The sequence below is a fragment of the Nomascus leucogenys genome, chromosome 19, assembly GCF_006542625.1.
Source record: "Nomascus leucogenys isolate Asia chromosome 19, Asia_NLE_v1, whole genome shotgun sequence".
NCBI lineage: Eukaryota > Metazoa > Chordata > Mammalia > Primates > Hylobatidae > Nomascus > Nomascus leucogenys.
This window is the reverse complement of record NC_044399.1, coordinates 66,375,495-66,396,028: the sequence shown is the minus strand read 5'-3', so window position 1 is coordinate 66,396,028 and position 20,534 is coordinate 66,375,495. Positions and strand designations below refer to the sequence as shown.

Here is a 20,534-nt window from a genome sequence, read left to right as displayed (position 1 = left end):
TTATGTACTCTCTGCAATTACACATAGTATTTATTCTATCTTTTTTTTTTTTTTTATGAGATGGAGTTTCACTCTTGTTGCCCTGGCTGGAGTGCAATGGTGCTATCTCAGCTCACTACAACCTCCTCCTCCCGGATTCAAGAAATTCTCCTCCTGCTTCAGCTTCCCAAATAGCTGGGATTACAGGCGCCCACCACCATGCCTGGCTAATCTTTTTTTTTTTTTTTTCTTTTTTTTTGTATTTTTAATAGAGACAGGGTTTCACCATGTTGATCAGGCTGGTCTTGAACTTCTGACTTCAAGTGATCCGCCCACCTTAGCCTCCCAAAGTGCTGGAATTATACAGGTGTGAGTCACTGCGCTCGGCCTATTCTAACATTTTAAAATATGTATTGAGCACCTACTATGGACAAGTTGCACTGTGTCAGATCTGCCTTCATATCTCCCCAACTGCCCAGCATAACGGCCATATTTATCCACTCAATGGATGCATGTTGAGTGGAAGCGCTATGTTAGACTCCTTGGGAAGCACAAAGATGAATTTTTCATCACCTGCCATCATCAAGAAATTAGTGTGTTAGAAGACACAAGGCATGTACATATGTAATTATAACACAATGTAGAAAGTGGTAAGCACCCCCAAGAAATGACAGAGCAGAGGAGAGTTCACAGTAAAGAAAGATTATCTGCAGCTGAAGGAATTGGAGAAAGCTGCTATGGATAAGGTGCTGTTTTAGAGGGCCCTGAAGGATGAATAAAAATTGAATAAGTGGTAATGTGGGAAAAGACATTCCAGGGAGACAGAAACAAGATTCAGAAAAGTGATGACAGCATAAAAAAGGAACTCAGTGGAAAGATCAGTAAGGTGTTGTGTGCCGAGACTATTCTAGGAAGGCTACGGGCCGGGCGCGGTGTTGCATGGCTGTAATCCCAGCACTTTAAGAGGCCGAGGAGGGCGGATCATGAGGTCAAGAGATTGAGACCATCCTGGCCAACATGGTGAAACCCCATTTCTACTAAAAGTATAAAAAGTAGCTGGGCATGGTGGCAGGCACCTGTAACCCCAGCTAATCGGGAGGCTGAAGCAGGAGAATTGCTTGAACCTGGGAGGCAGAGGTTGCGGTGAGCCAAGAGCGCACCACTGCACTCCAGCCTGGCAACAGAGCGAGACTCCATCTCAAAAAAATAAAATAAAAATAAAAGAAGGCTATGGTGCAGGAAAGCAGGTATAAGATGGCAGAGGACCCCTGGCATGTTCATCCATGTCCAGACGGCCAGGAGTCATCGCCTGGAAGCAGTGCTATGCATGGAGGTCCCCAGAAAAAGAGCACTCACTGCCCAACTCCTGGTCTTGTGTGTCTAACCACCTTCCCCAGCAGTGTGGCTGGTTTCTGCCAGGCTGCATGTTCCAATAGGATGATGGCCTTTAGGTGAAGGAAAAGAAGGGCTACAATGTGAAGCTTACAAGAATGCTGTCAACAGGGAGATGCAAGGACAAAGAATAGCTACATTGCTCCGGGCTGAGTCAGAGGCAGACTCCTTAGGGGGTTTTAGGGTGAGTGTAAGAACAGGTTTCTAGACTAGAAACAGTGTGAAGCTTTGTCCAAGAATCAGCCATTTATTACCAGTGTGCAAACCTAGATCCCACTAGAAACCCTGTCCAGCTCAACAGATGAGTGTGTATTTGCACATTCTGGCAAAACCACATAATAGTGCAGAGATCAAGAGCACTGTTAGATGTGAATTTGAATTCAGGTTCAGCTACTTATTTTTTATGTGACCTCCTTGGGCAACTCAATGTCAGCTATAAAATGTAAATGAGCTCACAGTGTTGTGGTGAGGTTCAATGGCATGATATTTCTAAATTACTTCAAACAATGTCCAACAAAACAAACAGTGGCTGATGGGAAAACAATGTGTGTGTGTGTGTGTGTGTGTGGTGTGTGTGTGGTGTGTGTGTATGTATCTATATACATACGTACACATTTATATATACACATATAGACATATATATATAGCTATCTATATCTATGTAGACAGATAGATAGATACACAGATATATAGAGAGAAAGTGAGACAGAGTCTTTTCCCAAACATGATAAATAAAGCTCCACTGATACTGGGATGGCAATATGTGTGGATTCTTGGGCCAGGCACCAGAGTCAGAATTTCTTCTAGTTGGTATTATAATGCGAAGAACAAATGTGAAAGTTAAACACAGACCTAGATCACAGAAAATTTCACTACTTAAGGGAGCTATGATAGTATGTCAGGGACACTCATAGCATTACTGGGTAGACGCAGGTGGTATGGTGATCTACTTCGTATTTGGAATATTTGAGGGTTTCCTAAAAGGCTGCACATTCTCAAAATAGCAACCATTCTATCATTCCAATATTTCAACTTGAGTTAAGTTTTGTGATGTTAAGTAGCTATGTCGGGTGCCTAGATTGGAGCTTGACAGATTGTAAGATGGGGTGCCTGCCCATGGGTGGAGGTGAAAAGAATCTGAAATTTGCAAAAGAATCTCACAGCAATCCCACTTCGGAGGGAATATCATAGGCCTTATGCCTCCATAGGGAGCCCACCTGCAGGCCCGCCTGGCACTGTGTCAGCAGCCAAGCCCGGCCCACCCTTGCTCAGATCCACCTCATCACACATCTGGTGCTCACACCTGATCCCACTCCCAAGCAATTCCAGGGCATTTCAAGGTTGTCTTCCCATGGGTATGATTTAAATAGCTCTCAGGAAATTCCTGAGTTTTCCCTATTACCAGCAAGAGGATTAGTCACCTGGAGCTGAGTAGGGGATGGTAAATGTGTCTTTTGTAGTAATTACAATAACTTCAATCAGAACAAACGCAGCTCCAGCTTCTCCAGGCTCAGATGAGCCAAAGCTGTCCTGAAGACGTGGATCACAGCAGGTGGCAGGCAGCTCTCCCAAGGAGACCTAGAGTTTGTCTTTATAAGTGAATCTGGCAGAAGACACAATGTTTCCCTGCGTGGGCATGACAACCAATGTGATTCCACTTTTTTTTCAAGCAGAATTGAAAATGAACATCCTTGCCAGAAGTGGGGAAGCAGAGCAGGCCCACTGGGGAGGAGTTCACACAGACCTGGGCTCTCTGGAAAAACAGCACTCACTACTCAGCTCCAAGAGGACCCTGAGTCAGGGCTTCTGGGGTAAAGGGACAAGACTGAGAAACAGGGAAAGCAAGAGAGTGGACAGAAGCACAGGAATCAGTGACCCCATAATGTCATCAGCAACCAACCTGTCTTACTGGGTGGCGGTGGGGGGATCCCACCTTCTGACACCGAGAGTCAAAGGCCTGCCTCTCTGCATTGACCTTTTCTTGCTACAAAGATCTAAAGGGCTGTGTTGGAATGAATTAGAATGACAACTAATCTTCAAGCAGAAGTGCCAAGTGTGGATTGGATTTGAGATAAGGAAGGAGGGGTGCCTTCTTTCCCCCAACACGCTCATACTCAGATACATGTGAAATGCTATGACCCACAAACCTGGCTACAGGCCCAGAACATCTGCCACTTTGGGCCTTAGGAAGAAGAGAAGAAGAAGAAGGAAGCTCAGATAAGCAATCCAGTATTATCACCATGGCCTCTTGTTCATTTTCTGCTACCTCAAGAGTTGATTCATTTACTCATTTATTCATCATTCAAAAAAACTGCACAAGTACCTCCAAGGAGCCTAAGAAGTATTGTGCTAAGGTAAACAGAAAAGCACTGTCATTGAACTCAACCTCCAGAAACATTCAGTGTATAAATAGTTGAGGAAGAGAGCCTTACATGCAGAAGTATTTAGTGAACTTTGAAAGAGTGAATGAATGAGACAGAGAAGAAGCAATATATGATGAAGCACCAAAAATGAATGACAGTGTTGACAAATTCTCCAATTATCAGAAGAGCAAAGAACTCCATTTTGCATTGGAGGACCTGAGTATGGCTTTATGGAGATGAGCCTGAGTTTGTTGTTGTTGTTGTTGTTGTTTTTGAGATGGAGTCTCACTCTGTCACCAAGGCTGGAGTGGTGCAGTGGCATGATCTCAGCTCACTGCAACTTCTGCCTCTTGGGTTCAAGCGATTCTCTTGCCTCAGCCTCCCAAGTAGCTGGGACTACAGGCACCTGCCACCATGCCCAGCTAATTTTTGTATTTTTAGTAGAGGTGGGGTTTCACCATGTTGGCCAGGCTGGTCTCGAATTCCTGACCTTGTGATCCACCTACCTCGGCCTCCCAAAGGGCTGGGATTACAGGTGTGAGCCACCATGTCTTACTACCTGAGTTTTATCTTCAAGGATTGGAAGAGGTTGGGAGAAGTGAGAAGGAGAAGAACAATCCAAATGGAAGATGTTCTTCCCAAGGCAAGCACCGAGGAATAGGGGTTTTGGTGACAGCAGAAGGAAACCAGTCCATGTGAGTCCCTGGCATGTTGAGTGAAGTGAAATGGGCCTGGACTATGGGAAGCTTTGAAAATGAAGTTCCACCTGCAGCATTGCCCAAAGTGTGGGCCAGTTTCCAGCAGTCACCTAAGATGCTTTTAAAAAGCTGATTCCTAGAGCCTGTGTCGAATCTTCCAAAATCATAATTTATGGGGTGGAACGAAGGCCCAGAATCTTTTTAATCAGTTCCTCATGTAATTTTTAAGTACGTTAAAGTTTAAAACTCGTTGGCCTTAAGCATCTAAACTTTAACCTGGTGGTAGTTAAAATACTTGCAGGCTCAAGGGCAGGATGACACAGCATTGGAGAAACAGGTTATCATAGCAATTCTGGAGTGTGGTGATCAGACCCCAGACATGAGAGTTTATAGCCAATATCTATATCACCTCTTTGTTTTTTTGTTGTTGTTGTTTTTGTTTGTTTGTTTGGAGATGGAGCCTCGCCCTGTCAACCAAGCTGGAATGCAGTGGCACGATCTTGGCTCACTGCAACCTCCACCTCCTGGGTTCAAGCAATTCTCCTGTCTCAGCCTCACCAAGTAGCTGGGACTACAGGCGCCTGCCACCATGCCTGGCTAATTTTTTTACTTTTAATAGAGACGGAGTTTCACCATGTTGGCCAGGCTGGTCTTGAATTCTCGACCTCAGGTGATCCACCCGCCTTGGCCTCCCAAAGTGCTGGGATTACTGGCGTGAGCCACCACACCCGGCCCACTTCTTTGTTTTATACTCTCAGGATCCCATTGATCCAGCCATTGTTTATGCCTTTGGGCATTATTTGTACCCCCCAACTTTCCTTTGACTCACTAAACAGAAATTGCTTTTGTTATATCTGCCATTGAATGATCATGAAGAATGCCGGACACCAAATCACCCTTCCTCTGTTTCACCTACTGCCCACTCCAAACACACACATAACCAAACACATGCAAACATCAATACATGCACACACGTATATATCCACACAGTGTATTTGTACCACAGAGTCAACTGCCCACCTCCCTTAGCAGGTAAACCTGCTACCAAACGTGAGGAAACTCACTGTCAGCTTCTTCAGCCTTGGCTGCTGAGGCAAGGGGGCATGTGCTGGTTCTAGGAGAACTGCTAACTGCTGCTGGTGGTCCACATGCTCTCAGTGGGCAGAGGGGCCCTACCTTGCTGCTCTGCTTCCTGCAAACAGCCTTGGAACTCAAATGGAGATTGTTTTGTCACTTTGTGGTCTTGTCAGCATATCGATCAATGAGTCCTGAGCACTAATTGTTGTTATCCAGCTCAATCCATCAGGAAGGCTGATATCCCTGACTGGGCACTGTGCCAAAGCCCAGGACTCATGAAGAGAGAAGGAGGAGGGACTGGTAATTGAGGGAGAGGAGATATGATCAGTTGATAAGTCCAGAGAAAGACAGGATGCCAAACTTAACAGACTGCATGCATATCCCCACAGAGAAGAGCCCTCGACAAAATCAAAGAATTGTTAGCTTTCCTGTTCGGTGTACATCATGAATTCTGCTGTCCTCTCTTCCACATCAACACATATCTTCCCACACATCCCAGACCTCCACCCATTACCTGGAAAACCATCTGCCCAAACCCCCACAGGACATCTTTGGAGTACACTAACTTAGCATTTGTCAAAGCTGGTTAATGAATCTATGCTGGAAATTTCCATTGGACCCTCTGTATCAACTCTCCACCCTTCTCAGTGCTCCTGATGCTGACCTCTGTGTATTACTTTGCTAGGTTTCTCATTCTGTGGCTGCTGGTTGGGTTTGATAAATGGGGAATCCCCAAAAGAGAGCAGAGAGATGGAGGAGAGTGAAGTTGGGACACTTCATTCCCAGGCTACCTTCCTGTACATTCATGGGGGTCTGGCTATGTCTCTCAACTAAAGATCAGAGGACCCTGTGTACACAATTCTCCCTGCCTTTGGGTTCCAGAAGCCACTCCTTTCCTTCATCACTCAGGCCCAGTTTGGCTAAAGCTCTCACTTCTACTAGTCCTGGAGCACTGCAGTGTCTCTTGGGGATTCCGTACATCCTGCTCACACCTTTGAATGTAGTCCTTTTGTTAAAATCCCCCCAAGATACCCAAATGGATGTGTATGTTTCCTGTCTACACTCTGTGTTAGGTGAAAAAAATGCTCCGTAGTCAAATAACTAATAAAATGGGTTATTTATGGTTGGACTTCTCAGTGCCTTTAACATGCATGGTAAATGTCCAAGAGGAAGGATATAGTATGCATGATTCAAAACTTACTTAACTCAGAACCACACCCATTCTTACAGAGTTCAGAGAAAGTATTTCATGGAACCCAGATATATACCAACACCCAAGGGCTACAAGCAATGAGATGCACAGCCACCAGAAAACACAAACCTTCTTGGAGTGTCTTCTGCAGAGCACAGAGAAACTTTGTAAATAGCATGGGAGCCTTCAGACAATGACGCATAATGAATAAAGTACAATCTGGCCGGACGCGTTGGCTCACGCCTGTAATCCCAGCACTTTGGGAGGCTGAGGCGGGCAGATCACGAGGTCAGGAAATCAAGACCATCCTGGCTAACACAGTGAAACCCTGTCTCTACTAAAAAATACAAAAAATTAGCCGGGTGTGGTGGCGTGCGCTTGTAGTCCCAGCTACTTGGGAGGCTGAGACAGGAGAATGGTGTGTACCCGGGAGGCAGAGCTTGCAGTGAGCCAAGATCGTGCCACTGCACTCCAGCCTGGGTGACAGAGTGAGACTTTGTCTCAAAAATAACATAACATAACAACATAACATAACATAACATAACATAACATAACATAACATAACATAACATAGTACAATCTTGGGAAAGTTCTGTCTCTGCCACCAACTCTCTGATCTTGGACAGGTTACTTCACTTCTCTGAACCTCTTTTCTCACCTATAAAATGCAGTAGCTGAACTTGATCAAGAGATTTTAAGTTTATTACCAGCGGAAATGTTTCTTCTAATGAAATCTTAGCTAGAGGCCCAGTACAGAAGACAGATGGAAACCAAGCTGCTCTGGGTGAGGCAGAAGTCAGGTGAGTAGGAGGAATGCTGACACTCCATCCCTTAGACACTATCCTTTAAACAGTGGCTTTTGAGGCACATCCATGCAACCCTCAGGTCTCTGAAGCCAGTTTGGGAAACAGTGTCCTAGAGGGACCCTTCAGTGATTGGTTTGATGTGAGCACAAGGTGGTCTTCATATGGAATCATGTTGGCCCCCATCTGAAGGAGGCAGAGGAAGCCACTGAGCTTATACTTAGAGCAAGAACTGCAAAGAGTCCCATGTGGAATCTTCCTTTTTTCATTTCTGAAAATGTCTCAGTCTGGTACAACAAATAACTCCCTTTATTTTGAGGCAAAAGAACTTCAGAACCTATTTCCCCCTTGTACGAGATGTCTTTAATACCAAATGACTCATCCCAGTCAATATTCTGACGATTAATACGTATGAATGAGTCTGAAATCTGGACACAGATATTCTCCCAGGATACAAAATGTTCAACCTAAAGTATATTTGGAATTTTACTAATACCAAAAGATCTTAAGATGCCTTTATGCTACCCAGGGACTGAGGACACAACCAGAGCTTCCCCTTTGTCTCCACTTCCCTCTAACATCTCTTTGGCTGAGCACTGAGGTCTCCAGGATACTAGGAAGCTAAAGGATGATTGGGGAGACTATGCCCAGAACCCCAGTGAAGCTGGTCATGCCCCAGTAAGAAGGTTGGCAAATCCTTTCCCCATAAAGCAGTTATGAAGCTAGAGAAAATTTATAAAAACAGCCATTTCAGTGCTCTGGAAATTGACCAAAGGTGTACAATTATCTGAGAAGCATTTATGGTTGAACAACTGCTGAACTTCAGGTAAGAACAGTGAGGGGTTTATTAGCTGTAGACATTCTTGCCCAGAGCTGTTCCACCCTCCCCGCTGATCAGTCAGCATAGAGGTTCTACCTGGGTGGGACAGGCTGTGAGTACTGGCAACTGCTACTGTGGTCAAAAGAGACTCAGTGGATTTGGGGCACTGGGAGATATCCTTGCCTTCTCATCACATATAGAGGAGCAGCAATACAATAAATGGCTGACTTCTCAACCAAAACAACAATGGCCAGAGGCAGTTGGGAAGACCTCTTCACAGTGCTAAAAGAAAAAAAAAAGCCTGTCAACCAAGAATTCTACATACAGCAAAAATAATCTCCAAAAATGAAGGTGAAATAAAAACATTATCATACAAACAAAGACTGAGAAAATTATTTGCTAGCAAATCTGAATTATAAGAAACATTAAGGAAAGTTCAGGCTGAAAGGAAACCGATATTAGGACATAGCTCATTTCAGTTCATGCATTTGAATTCACACATATTAATTGTTAGAATATTGGCTGGGGTGAGTCATTCAGTATTCAAGACATCTTATAGAAGGATGAAATAGGTTCTAAAGTTCTTTTACCCTGAGATAAAGGGAGTTATTTGTTTCATCAAACTGACACATTTTCAGAAATTAAAAAAAGAAAGATTCCACATGGAACCTTTTGCAGTTCTTGCCTAAATGTAAGTTCAGTGCCTTCCTCTACCTCCTTCAGATGGGGGCCAACATGATTCTATGTGAAGACCACCTTATTCTCACATCAAAGCAGTCACTTAAGGGTGCTTCTAGGATAGCGTTTCCCAAAATGGCTTCAGAGAGACCTGAGGGTTGCTTGCAGGTGCCTCAAGGGCCACTGTGTAAAGAATAGTGTGTAGGATGGAGTGTGAGCACTTATCCTACCCAATCATTCCCTGCCTCACCCAGAGCAGCTTGATTTTCATCTGTCTTCTGAATCGGGCTTCTACCTAAGATTTCATTAGAAGAAACAGTTCCACTGGTAATAAATTTAAAATTTTGTTACCAAGAAAGAAGAAATTTAAACAAGAAGACATTTAAAACACCAGAAATTACAAATATGTGGTTAATGTAAGAGACTCTGTAAACATATTTTTCTTGTGTCTTCTCCTAACTTTTAAAATACATGAAAGTATATAAAGCAATAATTTTTATACTACATTGTTGAGTGTAACATATGTATACATATATATAGAGAGAGATGTAATGTATATGACAATGATAAGACAAAGGAGGAGGATTCATTGATCTGATATTGGAACAAAGTTTCTGCATTCTACTGGAATTAGTTAATTCTGAGGATTGTGATGAAGTGAGACACATATGCAATCCCTAGAACAGCCACTAAGAAAATAATTTTTAAAGTATAAATGTCAAAGGAATTAAAATGGTACAATATAAATAGAGATACATGCCATGTTTAGGGATTGGAAGACTAGACAGAGTAAAGATGTCAGTTCTCTTTAAAATAATGTACAGATTCAATGTAATTCCTACCAACATCCCTGCAAGATTTTTTTCTAGCTATAGACAATATTATTATAAAATTGATATGAAAAGGCAAAGGAAGTAGAATAGCTAAAAGAATTTTGAAAAAGAAAAATAAAGTAGGAAGATAAGTCTACTCAATTTCAAGAAATATCATATAGCAACAGTAATCAAAACCGTGTGGCATTGGCAGAGGGATATACATATAGATAAATGGAACAGAACAGAAAACTCAGATATAGGCCCAAGCAAATATACCCAACTGATTTTTTGAAAAAGGTGCAAAAGCAATTTCGTGAAAAAAGGTGATCTTTTTAAAGAAATGATTCTAGAGCAATTGGATATTTATAAGCAAAAAAAAAAAAAACAAAAAAAAAACAGAACATCAACGTTTAAGTCTCCTACCTCATACAAAAATTAACTCAAAATAGATCAGGTATTTACAATTGGATATTCATAAGCAAAAAAAAAAAAAAAAAAGAACTTCAATGTTTAAGTCTCCTACCTCATATAAAAATTAACTCAAAATAGATCATGTATTTAAATGTAAAATATAAAACTATAAAGCATTAAGAAAAAAACAGGAAAATTTTTTTCAGGCTTCAGGGATAGAAGAGAGTTCCTAGGCTTGATACCAGAAGCGCAATGTATAAAATTTAAAAATTGATAAATCAGACTTAAAATTAAAAGATTTGCTCTGCAAAAGACTCTATTAAAAGGATGACAAGACAGGGTACACACTGGAAAAACTATTTGTAAACCATATATCTAATAATGGACTAATATCTAGGATATAAAAATAACTCTCAAAATTTTACAGGAAAATGCAATCTGATTTAAAAATGAGTAGAGGTAATGACGAGACATTATACTGAAGATATATAGATGAAAAACAAGCACATGAAAAGATGTTCAACATCATTAGCCATAAGGGAAATGCACATTAAAACCACAATGAGATATCGCTACATACCTAAGGTATAAATAGTTAAAATTAAAAAAAAAATAGTGACTATGCCAAATGCTGGCAAGGATATAGAGAAACTGGATCACTCATTCATTTTTGGTGGGAATGTAAAATGTTACAGTCACTACGGAAAACAGTTTGGAAGATTTTTTAAAAATTAAATATGCAGGCTGGGTGCAGTGGCTGACGCCTGTAATCACAGCACTTTGGGAGGCTGAGGCAGGTGGATCACGAGGTCAGGAGATCACAACCATCCTGGCTAACAGGGTGAAACCCCATCTCTACTAAAAATACAAAAAAATCAGCCAAGTGTGGTGGCGGGTGCTATAGTCCCAGCTACTCGGGAGGCTGAGGCAGGAGAATAGCGTGAACCCAGGAGGCGGAGCTTGCAGTGAGCCAGGATTGCACCACTGCACTCCAGCCTGGGTGACAGAGCGAGACTCCATCTCAAAAATAAATAAATAAATAAAATAAATATGCAACTACCATACAACTCAGTAATTGCATTCCTAGGTATTTATTCCAGGTATATGAAGCTGTATGTTGACATGACAACCTGCACATGAATGTTGACACATCTCTATTCATAATATCCCCAAACTGAAAACAACGCATATGCCTTTCAACAGGTCGATGGTTAAAAAAAAAAAAAAGTATGATACATCCATACCATGGAATATTCACTACTTAGCAATAAAAAGTGATGAACCATTTACACATGCAACAACCCGGAACAATCTCCAGAGAATTACACTCGCTGAAAGAAAACCCAATCCCAAAGTTAACATACTGTATGATTCCATTTCTATAACATTCATGAAATAGCAAAATTGTAGAAATGAATGATTTATTGGTTGCCAGGCATTAAGGAAGGGGTGGGTGCAGGAAAGAAGTAGGTGCGGCTATAAAAGGGCAACAAGAGGAATCCTTGTGTTGACAGAAATGTTCTGTACATTAACCGTGTTAATGCCAATATTCTGATTTTGATATAGTACTACATTTTTGCAAAATGGAGAAACTGAGCAATGAGTATACAGGATCTTTCTGTATTATTCATTATAGTTGCATGTGAGACTACAACTCTCCCAAAATAAAAATGGTACAATAAAGACAACATTTAGCTTGCTTATGCATCTATGACTTGGGTCAAGTTCAATAGAAATGGCTCATCTCCATTCCAGTTGTTTCAGGTAGGACAGCTAGAAGGCTGTGGGTCAGAACTATCTGAAGTCTTGTTCCCTCACAGGGCTGGCAGTGGATGTTGGCTGTCAACTGAGACCTTAGCTGGGACTCTTAGCCCTTACATGTATCCTTTTCATGTGGCCTGGATTTCCTTACAGCTTGGCAGCTGGAATCTAAGGTTGAGTGTGCCAAAAGAAAGAGAGCCAGGTGAAAGTCGTAATACTTTTTGCACCTAGCCTTGGAAGTCATGCAAGGTTACTTCTGCTGTATTCTATTCATTGAGACAGTCACACAGGCCTCCAGTTACAAGGAGCAGGAAAATAAGTCCTATCTAATGAGTGGATGGCAAGGTTCTGGGACAGCATGTGGGACTAGAAATATAACCGCAGCCATTTTTGGAAAATACAATATGCCCCGGTCTCTAAAGACTGACTTTATCTCTTCCAAACCCACATGACTTCCCATAGCAACCTAGTTTATGTGTCATGAGTACAGTCATACAGAGACACCAAAACTGTCTCTTATAATGATTTCTAATTTCTGGAGTAGGGACTTGAATTGACTTAGGTTAAGTCAAGCACTCAAACTTGGTCAAGTAGCCCTGACACCTGGGATCTGGGCTTCACGGAGAGGGCATGATCATACTACACAACTATAGCAGAGAGGAGAAGATACTCCAATGAAGAAAGGACCACTCTATGAGAGTGAGGAATCCCTTTTAGCTAATTGGACAACCCATGAAGTACCACATGAGACAGAATACTCTTTGTCATCAAAAGATAAGCATAAGATAAAATGACATAGAAAGGTTAGATATAAAAGGCTAGACAAAGTTTATCAGGCAAGTGCAAACAAAAAGGACGCTGCGATGGCAATATAAATGTCAGATCAAGTGGACTTAAAAGCAAAAAGAAGGCATTAAATAGGACAGAAAGGGGCCGGTCTCAGTGGCTCATGCCTGGAATCCCAGCACTTTGGGAGGCTGGGGCGGGTTGATCAACTGAGGTCAGCAGTTTGAGACCAGCCTGGCTAACATGGTGAAACCATGTCTCTGCTAAAAATACAAAAAATTAGCTAGATGTGGTAGTGGAAGCCTGTAATCCCAGCTACTCGGGAGGCTGAGGCAGGAGAATCATTTGAACCCGGGAGGCAGAGGTTGCAGTGAGCTGAGATTGTGCCACTGCACCACTGCACTCCAGCCTGGGCAACAGAGCAAGACTCCATCTCAAAAAAAAAAAAAAAAAGGACAGAAAGGGTTATTTAATGTAAATAAATGGTATATACGATAAACAAGACACAGCGTCATGAGCTTTTTGTGCTGAATAATGTAGCTGTGAAATATATAAAACTAATTCTGTAACAAATACAAAGAGGAAGTGACGGGAGCCTAAGAGCAGTGGAAGACCTTAACACATTGCCCTCAGTCTTTGAGAGATTAAGTAGGCAAAGTATGAATTAGGATGCAGAGGAATTGAATAATGGATTTCATAGATATAATATGTATCTGCTTTAATAGATATATGTCAATTTTGTACTCTACCAAAAGAAAATGTATCTTTTCTGTAAGTACTCATAAAACATTTACAAAAACTGATTGTATACTAGTCCACAAAGGAAATCTAAGTTCCAAAAAGCAGAACTTGTACAGGCTCTGCTCTCTGACCACAGTACAGTAAAATACAATAGAAAATTAATGGCAAAAGTTCAAACGAACAAATCCAAACATTTTGAATTTTAACACTCTACTAAATAACTCTTGGGTCAAAGAGAAAACTAAGGCTGCAATTACAGATCATTTAGGATATAACAACAATAAGAACACTGTGTATTGTTGCTCATGGAATAGTGCCAGAGAGAAATTCATAGTTAAAGACCTTATATTGTTAACAGAAAAGAGTGAAAATAAATGGATCAAAGATTCAAGCCAGGAAATGAGAAAACAATAACAAATGATACCAAAGAAAATTAGGAGGCAGGAATTAGCAAATTCAAAAATGTAAAATAATGATTGGAAGAGTTAAAAAATTATAGAACTGATATGTATAAGAGGTAGTTCTGTGAAAGAGAATAATAATATGAATAAATTACTAATCCAGAAAACACTGACACAGAAAATTAAGAAGAAAAGGGATCCAACTTCATATATGGAGATTTTTGTGAGTGATATTTTAGTTTTAAGCTAAGGAAGTTTAAAATGTCCAATGGATTTTTTTAAAGAAATTGCAAATTGAATTTAGAAATTGGAAAGCTTGAATGAATCACTATGCAAGGATTGTGTTGCCAAGTATGGGAAGGCAATATACATAACATTACATAGTTAAGAATGTGGGCCTAGTGCCAGCATGCCTGGGTTCATATCCCAGCTTCACCTGTTAGCTACGCAACATTCGGCAAAATATTCAAACTCTCCAAACTTCAGTTTCCTTATTTGTAAACTGGCAATGACAACACAATCTGCCTCTCACAATTGGTGTTGTGCAGTTGATGAAATAACACAAGCCAAGCCTTTAGCCCTGTGCCAATAGAAGGACCCCCCGAAAAGACACTACACATTTTTATTGTTGCATTCCTCTGAACATCCAAAAAACAGATGCTTCATGCTATACTGTTTCAAAGCACACAAAAAGATGGAATGTTATTCACTTGGTTTTACAAAATTATCTTAAAACAAAAGCTTGACAGGGTTAGCATAAAAAAAACAAATGTTATTTATGAATGCATATTTCACATGTGTATACATATATCACAAGAAAATAGAATCCAGTGTTGTAATAAAATAATAAGACACCAGAACCAAATAAGATATTTCTCAGTAATAGACAGGTGAATGGTTCAACATGAGGAAATCTATCAATCTACCCTGTCACATTGCTAGACAACTGACAGTGTGTTGACTTAGAAATGCTGATTTTAGTTATTGGGCTAAGGAAATGAGACATCGCCAAAGATGTGTGCTCAGGGTTATTTGATGTAACATTATTAAACTTTTAAACAATTTAAATACCAAAAATAGGAGACCTGCTTAAAGATGTTATGCTTAAATATATTATGCTTAAATGATATATAGACATACAGAATAGACTATTCTATAGAAAGAATATTGTGAAACCATATAAGGTGTTTCAAATAATATTTCAAAACATAAAAATATATTCAAGACACTTTCATTTATTCATTAGGTATGAAGAAGATTAAAGTAGTATATGCAGCATGATTACATATGCAAAAGCTAGATATTTTTATCTGTGTGCATAAGTAAATGTATGTATAAGCATTTAGGTGGTTTCATCGCTTTTACTACTATAAAAATGCCACAGCCAATTGTCTCACACAATTGTCATTTTGCATACATGTGAAGATTAAATCATGCTATTTTAATTCATTTTAAGAACTACAGTCTGTACAAAATGACACAAATACAAGATTATTCATTGCAATATTATTTAGGTAGGGGAGTCGGGGTTGAGGGTGTATGTAAGCACTCATTTAATCATCTATAGGTGGAAGGTAATAAAAGGAAATACAACAAAATGTCACAGTGGTTATTTTAGGGTTATTCTCATCCTTATACTTAACTTAAAAATGTTCTCCTTAATGCCAAAGTAGGAAAAAATCCTCTGTTAATGAAACATTTTAAGTGAGATTCAAACAAAAGGAAAAGCACTATACTTGTAAATCAAGACATATATTGTTTGTGACTTCTTCTGTTAAAAAAATACAATAAAGATTTCAATTAAGGTGTTTAAAGAGTGTTACATAGGGTCTGGCAAATGGTAGGCCAATAATATATATTCATTCTACTTCAGTCCTCATTTAAATGAAGATCATTGTGAAGATGAGTTTTTTAAAAATGCCTGTGGAAGTGTTCAGCATAGAGTAAGAAGCATAATTGGTTATCAGCAATTATTAAGTGAATCCGAGTCATAAATAACCCTTTCCTAGTGATACCTCAACTCTGAGATGGAAGTCTAGAAGTGTTTCTTACTAACTGCCACTCTCCAGAAACTCCAGATTGAATGACCTGGGTTTCTCCCATTTCTCTGTGATCCTGCCATATTGCTTAAAAATGAACAAATAAACCAAACAACAATAAAAACAAAACCTCACTGGAACTAGTTTTCTTCTTGCCTCTGGAGGACAAGCAAGAAAAAAATGTTTTTTAATCTCTCTGGATTCTCTCTTCTTGCTTAAATTCAGGTCCAGTGTATTTTATTTCTCCTTCACTTATGAAGCTTAGTTTGGCTAGATATGAAATTCTGGGTTGAAAATTCTTTTCTTTAAGAATGTTGAATATTGGCCCCCACTCTCTTCTGGCTTGTAGAGTTTCTGCTGAGAGATCCGCTGTTAGTCTGATGGGCTTCCCTTTGTGGGTAACCCGACCTTTCTCTCTGGCTGCTCTTAACATTTTTTCCTTCATTTCAACTTTGGTGACTCTGACAACTAAGTGTCTTGGAGTTGCTCTTCTCGAGGAGTATCTTTGTGGCATTCTCTGTATTTCCTGAATCTGAATGTTGGCCTGCCTTGCTAGATTGGGGAAGTTCTCCTGGATAACATCCTGCAGAGTGTTTTGCAACTTGGTTCCATTCTCCCTGTCACTTTCAGGTACACCAATCAGACGTAGATTTGGTCTTTTCACGTAGTCCCATATTTCTTGGAGGCTTTGTTCGTTTCTTTTTATTCTTTTTTCTCTAGACTTCCCTTCTTGCTTCATTTCATTCATTTCATCTTCCATCGCTGACACCCTTTCTATACTACAAGGCTACAGTAACCAAAACAGCATGGTACTGGTACCAAAACAGAGATATAGATCAATGGAACAGAACAGAGCCCTCAGAAATAGCGCCACGTATCTACAACTATCTGATCTTTGACAAACCTGACAAAAACAAGCAATGGGGAAAGGATTCCCTGTTTAATAAATGGTGCTGGGAAAACTGGCTAGCCATATGTAGAAAGCTGAAACTGGATCCCTTCCTTACACCTTATACAAAAATTAATTCAAGATGGATTGAAGACTTACATGTTAGACCTAAAACCATAAAAACCCTAGAAGAAAATCTAGGCATTACCATTCAGGACATAGGCATGGGCAAGGACTTCATGTCTAAAACACCAAAAGCAACGGCAACAAAAGCCAAAATTGACAAATGGGATCTAATTAAACTAAAGAGCTTCTGCACAGCAAAAGAAACTACCATCAGAGTGAACAGGCAACCTACAAAATGGGAGAAAATTTTCACAACCTACTCATCTGACAACGGGCTAATATCCAGAATCTACAATGAACTCAAACAAATTTACAAGAAAAAAACAAACAACCCCATCAAAAAGTGGGCAAAGGATATGAACAGACACTTCTCAAAAGAAGACATTTATACAGCCAAAAAACACATGAAAAAATCTCATCATCACTGGCCATCAGAGAAATGCAAATCAAAACCACAATGAGATACCATCTCACACCAGTTAGAATGGCCATCATTAAAAAGTCAGGAAACAACAGGTGCTGGAGAGGATGTGGAGAAATAGGAACACTTTTACACTGTTGGTGGGACTGTAAACTAGTTCAACCATTGTGGAAGTCAGTGTGGCAATTCCTCAGGGATCTAAAACTAGAAATACCATTTGACCCAGCCATCCCATTACTGGGTATATACCCAAAGGACTATAAATCATGCTGCTATAAAGACACATGCACATGTATGTTTATTGTGGCACTATTCACAATAGCAAAGACTTGGAACCAACCCAAATGTCCAACAACGATAGACTGGATTAAGAAAATGTGGCACATATACACCATGGAATACTATGCAGCCATAAAAAATGATGAGTTCATGTCCTTTGTAGGGACATGGATGAAACTGGAAACAATCATTCTCAGCAAACTATCGCAAGGTCAAAAAACCAAACACCGCATGTTCTCACTCATAGGTGGGAATTAAACAATGAGAACACATGGACACAGGAAGGGGAACATGACACTCTGGGGACTGTTGTGGGGTCGGGGGAGTGGGGAGGGATAGCATTAGGAGATACACCTAATGCTAAATGATGAGTTAATGGGTGCAGCACACCAACATGGCACATGGATACGTATGTAACAAACCTGCACATTGTGCACGTGTACCCTAAAACTTAAAGTACAATAATAAAAAAAAAAAAATTCAGGTCCAGTGTAGAACTGTTTCAACCTTTGTCAAATAGTTTCTTCCCTGGCTTCAACCTAATCTGTCTTGGGAAGGGACAGTATCTTCATGTGAGAAATTGTGGCCTACTTCCAAAATCCACCCCCACTGGATAGTGTGCTTGACATTTTTTTTTTTTTTTTCCGAGACAAAGTTTTGCTCTATCCCCCAGGCTGGAGTGCAGTGGCGCAATCTTGGCTCACTGCAACCTCTGCCTCCCAGGTTCAAGTGATTCTCCTGCCTCAGCCTCCCGAGTAGCTGGGATTACAGGCACATGCCACCCCACGTCTGGATAATTTTTGTAATCTTGGTAGAGACCGGGTTTCACCATGTTGGCCAGGCTGGTCTCAAACTCTTGACATGGTGATCCATCTGCCTTGGCCTCTCAAAGTGCTGGGATTACAGGTGTAAGCCACTGCGCCCGGCCCTGTTGTGCTTGACTATTTAGAGTTCAGCCTTCACCAAGGGAATGCTGGATGATTCCATTGGTTTGGGAAATTTTATCTGGTGGGAATTCACAGGATTTGTCTTGGAAATTGAGAGTAGAGCTAAAAGAAATCTTGATAAAAAGATCTATTTTGGGCCTGGATTTAGGAGATGGCTACGGGGAAGAGGACTTTGGGATACACTGGATATGGAAGATGACAGGAGGAAAATGGTGACAATGATTGAAGTTTCACATTCCAGGCCCATAGAACAACAGTACCATGGACAGAAGCCTGGACACCAGAATAAAATGAGGAGCTCACTTTGGGACTTAATGATTTGGGGTGAGAGTAGGAACTTCAAGAGCATGTCCATAAGCATAAAATCTAACCCTACAGATCAAGATGGACCTTGAGCTAGCGTTGTAGATTTGAGAACTATTAATCTGGGCAAGCGGACGTAAACCTTGGAGTAGAGTGAAGTCTTCACAAAGATGCCTGAGCATTATGAAGCCCTGGTATTTACAGAATAGAAGGGGAAATGGGACATAGTGAAGGAGCTATGGAATGAGTAGCCAGAGTATAAGGCCAAAGGCAGGAAAGAAGGCTTCAGTCACAAGATGTAAGGAAATGAAAGCAGATATTCTAGACTGCAACAAGGACAGGGCTGTAACCTGCGGTTTGGGTAAACTAAAGCAAAGGCTTCATGCCTCCTCTTCCCTTTGCTTTAGTTGAAGTCAGATACACGAACAACGAAAAACAAGAACACGACGTTCAGTTGAAGCAATCATAGAATGCCGGAGTGCACTGTAGTGGTCAGCCACATTTTCATTCAAACAATTTTAAAAGCTTTTGGAACGCCTTGAACTTCAGGCTTTGGCAACTGTAACTGTGTTAATTGTGTGGCTTATTCCATCTAAGTGGAATATTATTAATAACGGAAATGCTTTTGAACTATTAGGCTGTGTCATTTAAAGGCAGGACAGAGCCTAGAATCCAGGACTCCTGATCTCAAGCAGTGGACAGCTCAGGTCATCTTGCTGCATCTCAGGATGCATCCAGACCCTCCTGTATAAAGGCCTAGGGACAAATCAAAGTCCTGTAAAGTGGAAGCGCCTTAAGTCAGGGCACCCTCACTTTGGTTAACCACACCCTAATACCCACCACTCAAAGAAATCTGCTTCCCCGGCTTAGTTCCCCCACCCTGTCCATGCACGCATGCATGCATACCTGCCAAACACTCCCTACTCTCCATCCTTCTCCTCCCCTACCCACCCCTACAAAGCCTCTATAGCTGGTTGGCCTCATCCAGAGATGTGGGTGGGTCACCATGGTGACAGAGGAAGCCCTGTTGCAGAAGGAGACAGAAACAGCAGGGGACATTTCTTGGAGCCTCATACAATGACCTCTGCCTTTCTTAGAAGTGCTTCCTTTAAGTCAGAGAAGCACATTAGAGGTAAAGAGAGATGCTGTTATGTTGGAGAGACGGTGGAATGCCTGAACTCTTCTTTAAAAATTTCTTTTCTATGATTTTCAGGTGATCATCAATATAACCATCCGATTTTGAGCAGTGCTACCCAGATCCCGCCACATGGTGAGAGATGATTGAGAGCACTCTGCATTTCCTCCTCATTTCGAGTGGCACCATTCTAAGGACGGATGCCTATCAGGGCATCAAACACATGGTCATTAACTCACTGAAGCTAAGGAGGTGCAAGGAGCCACAGGCCCACCCTCCTCCAGGGCCACAATGCTCTAATCTCACTTGTAGGCTATTTTCCCCTTGGTGTTTCTGTCTCTGATATCAGAATGATCTCTTGACATAAACGGAAAGGGGCTAGACCCATTTCTACTTGCCACCTGTATCACTTCTTACAGTCATAAATTCCATATGTCCGCAGCAAGGAGTGAAACACCCTCATTTGCTCAAAGCTATT

The 20,534-nt window shown here is 40.9% G+C and overlaps 1 protein-coding gene across 4 annotated transcripts in view; it reads left to right on the top strand.

Moving 5' to 3' along the window:
* Positions 1-20,534, top strand: part of SHISA6 (shisa family member 6) — a 325,784-nt gene that overhangs the window by 293,493 nt on the left and 11,757 nt on the right. For 2 of the 4 annotated variants that reach the window (XM_030799427.1, XM_003274694.2), the window contains one exon: positions 20,135-20,191. The exons of the other annotated variants lie outside the window; for them this stretch is intronic. In XM_030799427.1, coding sequence (XP_030655287.1) covers positions 20,135-20,191 — 57 coding nt within the window. The remainder of the gene's footprint in view (positions 1-20,134; positions 20,192-20,534) is intronic. 4 annotated transcript variants of the gene reach the window in all.